The sequence below is a fragment of the Mytilus californianus genome, unplaced genomic scaffold (assembly GCF_021869535.1).
Source record: "Mytilus californianus isolate M0D057914Y unplaced genomic scaffold, xbMytCali1.0.p SCAF_2, whole genome shotgun sequence".
Taxonomy (NCBI): domain Eukaryota; kingdom Metazoa; phylum Mollusca; class Bivalvia; order Mytilida; family Mytilidae; genus Mytilus; species Mytilus californianus.
In genome coordinates, this window is record NW_026262668.1 from 75,381,925 (window position 1) to 75,389,826 (window position 7,902).

Sequence of the window (7,902 nt, forward strand, 5' to 3'; positions counted from 1 at the left end):
TGAGTAGGCAGCTATTTCCTGGGTAGGTAGGATTAGGGCAAACAATCATATTCTTTTTTATGGCCTCAAAGAAAAAAATATAAACATATAGGATTAAATGATACACATATAAACGTATATAAACAAACGTTATGCAACTATTGAAAATAAATCACTCGCGAAAAATAAGTTGTTTATAGTAAATTTAAGATATGCGCATTATAGAACACGCATGTATAAAGAAACGACGAGGATAATACATTAATGCCTTTCAATGGTAATTTTCTTTAAAAATTCATTTTGAAATACAAAAAAGATATAAACAAATTACATAGTACTATAAAGTAGTAGATTGCCAATAAGACAACTAGTATTCACCCGAGACCAAATGAAATAGATGGTAGCACATATAAGTCGACGTACGGCCTTCAACAGTAGCAAAAACCGTATATATACCACATATATAGCAAGCTATAAAAGGCCCCGACATAACCAAATGTAAAACAATTCAAATAAGAAAACCAATGGCCTGATTCATGTACAAAACAACAAACGAAAAACATGCACGATAAATTAGTACAGTCACAAACGACAACCACTGAAATGAAGGTTCCCGACTTGGGACAGGCTCATAACGAATGTGGCGGGTTTAAACATGTTTACGGGCTCCCAACCCTTCCCTGTTCTTGGAACAGTGGTGTTGCAGCACAAGAACAAACTATTAAAATCAGTTGAAAAAGGCTTGACAAATCAGATCAATACAGAGCAAAACAATGAATCAACATAAACAATGAAGACACAAAGAAATGATCTGAGAGTACTCGCTATTACTGAAAGCTAGTTCCTCCAATAACAACTAATAAAAAAATTATGTAGCCACGGACAATTCATCACGAGTTAGGTAGGTATCACCCAGTAGTCAACATTCATGGGCTGACATTAAATATTATCCATGCAGTCAGGTTCTGTACCGTAAATATAATGTTTTTTCTACCCCCAGGCACAATTTTATGGAATACTTGGTTTTCATTGCTCTTCAACTTAATTATGTTTTAGCCTTCCATTCAGTCTTTAATTTAGTCTTATGTTAACTTTGTCCTAATCATTTTGCTTGTCTCTGTTTAAGTTATTCACAACTTTATAGACTCGGGCGATGAATAGCTTGAAATATTGTTCAGACACCTGTCTTTTGTGGAAGACTGTATGGTGCCCTCTCGATACCGTTTGGTTAGTTTAGCAGTTGGGTTACTGTATCATTGACGTATATCCCCACATCTCCTTTTATTCATCATTGTCATAATCTGGTTCAAAATAAAAGCAACAGATATTTAGTTTGCTAGAAAAAAAAACGCAAGGATGATTTTGTGACTAGCTGCTATGTTTTGCAACTTAAAGCAGACATTTTTAACCATTGGACAAGTGATACCGCTCACGATATCTGTAAATTCCCGACAGAGTCCATGCATCATCGGCATACAGCGAAATAATTCTAGGTGAAACAGAAGCAATGCTTTCTATTTTCATGCCCCTGCCGCGATGGAAGGGCATTAAGTGTTATCCTTGTCCGTCCGTACGTCCGTCCAAAAATTGGTTTCCGTTCTCTTTCTTTAGTTTGCCACAACCAAATGTTATGAAACTTATACACAATGCTTATTACCACAAAACACAGATCAAGTTCGAATTTGGGTGGCGCCACTTTTACTGTTCTTGAGTTATGTCCCTTTATAATGTTTTATGCAAGCGGGGGCATCATCTGTGTCCCATTGACACATTCTCCATTTATTGTAATTTATTTTACCGAATGTCAATTCAAAACAGCTATGGTTATATAAGTTATATTTATTAGAGTTACTCTAATCTAGGAAACACACGTAAAAATGTCTCAAGTACGGTTTGCTGATAACGCCCACCTAATTTGGTTAAAAAGGCTTCTTAGTCAGTTGGTAAACGGTGTAACTTCGTTTTTTCACCAAGTTAAGTGCCTTCAAAAAAACTTAACAATATTTAAGTTTAACGAATATATATGCATTAATTTTGATCTAAACCATGACAAATTCGATAAAACCAAGACAAATTCAATAAAACATGACAAATTTCTAGACACTTAACTGAACCGTGTCAATCGCTTAACCAAACCATGTCAATTTCGATATCTTGCTTTATATCCTGCGTAAGTTTCTTAAAAACAACAATTTCAATTCAGATCGTTTGACTAACAGTATAGATTCAAACGTTTTATTTGCTTTTAATTTGCTCACTTGAAAAGAACGGAGACAATCGTACTGGAAAGTGACCTAACCAAACCATGACCTATACTGTACCAAAGCATGGCAAAACCACTGAACTAAACACCCCTCGATATGGCGACGTTAACAAACTGTGACACATCGAGAAAAGATGCATTTTTCGACTGATTTTAATCATTCAGAATGATTTAACTTGAAAACGAGTTCATGGACCCCTCTTGTTAAAACTGACATTAGGCTTGATTATGTATGAAGATTATTTGTGCCAATTTTTATGATCAAATCACCGATGAAATTTTTTTAAATAAGGGAAAATATACAGCCAAAAATGCCGTTTTTTGACTAAAATCATGAACATATGATTAAAATGAATAAGTTCCAAAGAAATGTTACACAAACTCAAAACACAATTTTGTAGAGAAGATATTCCAGATGTTTTTACAAAACTCCGCTTGCGTTCATCTTTTGACACAAAAAAGTAAAGTATGTCTTTCTATTGGATAGAAATGTCCAAGAAACCGAAATGTCCTGTAAATGTCTAAAATTTCGACCCCATTTATCCCTAAAAGTAGCACATGAAGGTATATTTTTTATTACATTTTTGAAATGACTAGGTGAAAAATAGCTTGTATGCAAACTTTCGTCAATAATTCACCGTTGGATCAAAACTGTATCGTATGCCTTTAATGTGAATGTTTCATATGAATCTTGATTGGCTGACCCCAAAAAAATGAAAAATAACACTTTATAAATTTGATGCGTCCGAAGCGCTTTTATTGATCTTATTCTACCTTCATCAGGAACGCTCAAAGCCGAATATTTGAAAACCAAGGTTATGTATGAACCGAAACAGTTGAAGAGCCACATGACCAAAAGGGACCTTAAAATAATGGCCAATCGAGAGGCATTTCAAAATTTTAAAATTAGATTTTATTTCCCAATTAAATACAACATTCATAACAGCACGAGCTTCCCGTGACATTGAACGTCACATGCATAGGAAAACAAACGAAAAATTTGTTATATATATAAAAAATAATGACGTTTTTGTTTTTGATACTGACAGCAAGAATGTCAAGCGAGCCCGTTAGGACGAGCTGATGTTCGAGCTGATGAAGTCAGTATAAAAAAATAAAATGCCATTATTCTTTTTATCGGCAATTTGTCTTAACTATATATATATAGTATTAATATATTTATTGAAAATACAGGGGCGTAGCTACCCGGAGGCACGGCAGCACGTGCATCCACGTCGTTTTCACACAAAAAAAAAGAGAAAAAAAAAAAAAAAACAGAGAGAAAGAGGGGGACAAAGTTAACATATACAGGAATTGGTCTTTCTATGTATGCATTTTAAAAACAGCACAAAGAATAAAAGCAAGAGGAATACACATGCAGCGAAATTTTTAATCATGTAAGATATGTATGTGTACCATAAATACATGCAACTGGTGTAAACTTTTTATAATACGGGCATTGTTTAGAAAATACCAGCTACATAGTTGTCGGTACCACCACCATAACGTAGAGTGCAAAAAAAAAAAACATAATCCCTTTAGGGTTAACAAAAAAACTTGCAAATTATTATTTTCCGCTTCGCCCCATAGCACACATCGTACTAGAACGAAGACTCTTCAACTCGTATCGATCCGGGAATAATAACTGTTACCTTGTGAACTAGTTCAAAATTGACCAAGTATGTAGGTCTTGACAACACGAATAGTTCATTTTCACATCACGTCAACGTATTCTTGACCTGGTGTGCATTTAATATTTGCTACCGGACATTAATAACAATTCAATCAATCAATAGTTTCCGTATACTAGCAGATGAGAAGTTGGAACTGCTGTTATTATAAAAAAAAAAGTACATATTTTCCAGTACATGTATTACGTTTTCATCTATTTAACAAAAAAACATCTTGTATATAGATTCGATAATTGGAAGTCGTTTCTATATGGACCGGCTAAACAAATGGTTGATTGTTAAAGCATTTAAATAAATTGTTAATTCTAACTCGTTTTACTGGACTATTTGGTCATTCAATTTTATAATGATTTTTCTGTCCGAGTCGGACACTAAACTGCTGATTCTTGTTCGAAAGATACACCAAACTTTTAATACACATATCTTCACTGTTATCATCTAGATATTGTCATACAACTGGTCGAATGCATATGTATTTGTTAATTAGCTGGATAATAAACAAACGCAGATCATGAAAAAGATCGTGATCAAAGTACCATTCCCCTATGAAAAAGTTCATTAATTTCAACTTCGACAATTCCTATTGCGTAAAATTAGAAATTCATATCCCTCTGTCTTGTAGAGTTTACCCACAAAATTTTTAAACATCTAAATACATATGTTAAGCAAAATATTGGAGAATGTGTCCACCAAGTATTTGGTATCTAATGATGTTTATGCTAACAGAAACAACACATATAGTATTGTGTTTATGTTTATTGTTTGTTTTTTATACTTCTTTGCTCAATACAAATACTAGCATATATGGAACAATTAATCTCCGTGATTTTAAAAGCTTTCACGGCGTACAAATACGCAAACGACAATGTTTAGTCTTCATTCGACTCGAAGTTAAACAAATAGTAAACAAAAAAAACACAACAAAAATGTCCAAGTTTTATTACGGTTGTGATTGTTTTGAAACACTATATATGCAGAGCTTACGGGGGGGGGGGGGGGGCTTCGCCCCCCCTGGACCCCTACCAGGGCAAAAGCCCTGGACATACTGGGGGCCTTAGGCGGCCCCCAGACCCCTCGCCCTTTAGTTTGTGATTCCACTTCATTTAGAAGGTAGCTACGCCCCTGATTGCATATACATCACATGCATTGAAAATGAAACCGCTACGATTTTTTTTTTTAAATCTTTTTTGTGTTTTTTGTCGGACCAACAAGAGAGAATTAGTTGTTTATCTACACAGGAAATTAACCAAATTGTTTATTGTTATACATACATTTCCTCTGTATTATATTTATATCAACGAACACAAAAGTGGTATAATATCCGACATTTGCTAGCGTTTGTGGAAAATAAACCTTCCGACAACATATTAATACTTGACAATGATCATGTAGATGATGTGTGAAAAAATATCCAATGAAAAGAGACATTCACATTAGATGAGATAAAATTATATTTTTCTATAAGTAGATGTCGTACAAACATTTGTTAATTTTTTTCTACCGTTTACAAGATATCTGAATATTAGCAATGCCGTGGTTTCATATTTTTAATATACTATTTCTGGTGAATTTTCAGTATGGAAATGGACAAAGATTTGTCGGTAAATCATGCAAAGTCTTATATGATATTTCTCCTATAAGTGTAATCTGTGATGTGACGAAAGGAGATCAATGGTCCCTGGACGATTTTCGTGAACTAATGAACGATACAAAGAAGTCTTACTTAGGAGACGGTCAATTTACATTGGAAATAGAATGTCATGGTGGTGGAAATATTAGTATAAGGCAACCAATAAAATTACCGGAAATGACATCATTAACCGTTAGGAACTGTTATATTACCGATTATTATGATTATGATTTTTCACAAGAAGTTTTGTCCATCGAATCGGTACTGCAAAATTTGAAATTTACCAACTGCAAAATAGTGTACAGAAGGTCAGATTATGTGAAACACATTCAGACAAATTTTGAAAAGTTACTGGCATATGAGAAATGTCAAATATCTAATACTTTACGTACTTTTATATTTCACAATAGTTCTTTCGATGATTATTACCCTGGACGGCAACTTACCCCAAAAGAATTGAAATTGGAATTGGATTATGAAAATGAACTGAGATTTCTTAGGAAATGTGCTCATAACAATCTCACGTATGTTGAAATGTCTTCTCTTAGCCCTTTCTCCGCTGAAGTAATGATTAACGATTTATTACAGAACGGCATATTCAACTCCTTAAATGTTATTAACTTGACAAATAATGGTTTAGAACGGGTTCCGAGCAGTTTGTTCACAGACTCTATGTACCAAACAATCAACAAACTTAAGAAAATTGATCTTTCCAGGAACAAGATTGAGGATATCAGCTTTCTTTACAAATATTATGATTTCGATGGTATTCTAAACGTTGATTTGACCAGGAATAAAATAACTGAACTATCAAATCTTGACACGAACAAGTTAAAATCGTTTTCTCGGTTAAGAAATGAAGTTAACATAAGAGAAAATCCGCTTATTTGTACATGTTACCAAAGATTACTTTATGAATTCATTGCGGAGATAAATGACAAGAACTGGGAGCAATATACCTATCTCAAATCAATGCAGTGTTTAGACCAAGAAAGCGAAAGAAACTTGAAAAACATATCTGATTTTTCAAACGAAGGTATGTGTAAGAAAAGTGATAGTTTAGTGTGTGTCAGCGAAGGAATCTTTAAAAAATACAAATATTCTTTTCTAGGATTTTCGTTAGTTTTTCTTGTCATTGTATTCACGTGTCTCCTCCTTAAGTACAAATATAGAATTAAGCAACTGTATAGAGTGAAAACTGCCGTTCAGTGCCATTGTCCAGATAACCCCAAATATTACGACGCTTTTATTTCATACAGCTCGTCAGATGAACGATGGGTGTACGATGTATTGTGCACGAGACTAAAATCGTTGTTACCAGATGTTAATCTTTGCCTGCACCACAAAGATTTCATACCAGGCGCATGCATAGCAGAAAATATCATCAACAGCGTTGAGAATAGCAGATATACACTGCTTATTCTGTCATTAAATTTCATCGAAAGTGAATGGTGCCAAATGGAATTTCAGAAGGCTTTTCACCAAACATTGAAACACCGACGCCACTTACTAGTTTTGCTCATTGAAGACATTGACTTTAGTTTGTTAGACTATGATCTTAGATTTTTTCTGCAAACCTATACATATCTCAAATATTCCGACAAACTGTTCTGGCAAAAACTTGCAGGAACATTACAGATGTCAAGAGATGAGGATAAGACAAGTCACTCAAATAATCAAGTTTTTAATCAACTTCTTCCACCAGACTATGATTCATGTGTATAAAATCAAACTGCGAGTATAAAATTGAGACCCTTAATGCCAAAAACACCAAGTTTCATTTATTTATTTGTTTATGTGCCGATGGTTACTTTTCACTATTGTAAAATACATTGTTTGCCTGATGTCACAAATGTATATTTTGCATTCGTAAATAAAATCTATAGGATGACGAATTATTTTTAGAGCATTGTAGAATCTAAAACAGTTATACACATCCTTTTTACATTTGTCTCTTAAATAAAGTCAAATTTACCAGTTATAGTCATTTAAACACAATTGATGTTGTCAGTGGACAACATTGAATCCCAATATGTTCCAGTTATCGGCATTTAAACACAGTGGACAACATTGAATCCCAAGATGTTCCAGTTATAGTCATTTAAAAACTATTAATTTTGTCAGTGGTAAACATTGAATCCCCATGTGTCCCAGTTATCGGCATTTAAGAATTGATTTTGTCAGTGGACAACATTGAATCCCGATATGTTCCAATTATAGTCATTTAAACACAATTGATTTTGTCAGCGGAAAACATTGAATCGCAATATGTTCGTCATTTAAGCACAATCGATTTTCTCAGTGGACAACATTGAATCCCCATATGTTCCATTACTCTC

At 33.9% G+C, this 7,902-nt stretch overlaps 1 protein-coding gene across 1 annotated transcript; it reads left to right on the plus strand.

The window, feature by feature from the left end:
- The first annotated feature begins 5,421 nt into the window (after window positions 1–5,421).
- Window positions 5,422–7,458, plus strand: LOC127728202 (toll-like receptor Tollo). Its single transcript, XM_052235427.1, has one exon. It carries the CDS (start codon window positions 5,462–5,464, stop codon window positions 7,286–7,288), a length of 1,827 nt encoding a protein of 608 aa, XP_052091387.1. The 5' UTR covers window positions 5,422–5,461; the 3' UTR covers window positions 7,289–7,458.
- The last annotated feature ends 444 nt before the right edge of the window (window positions 7,459–7,902 follow it).

Bases quoted from the DNA above. Each gene is read 5' to 3' on its own strand.
- LOC127728202 (XM_052235427.1), top strand. From the start codon at position 5,462: ATGCCGTGGTTTCATATTTTTAATATACTATTTCTGGTGAATTTTCAG.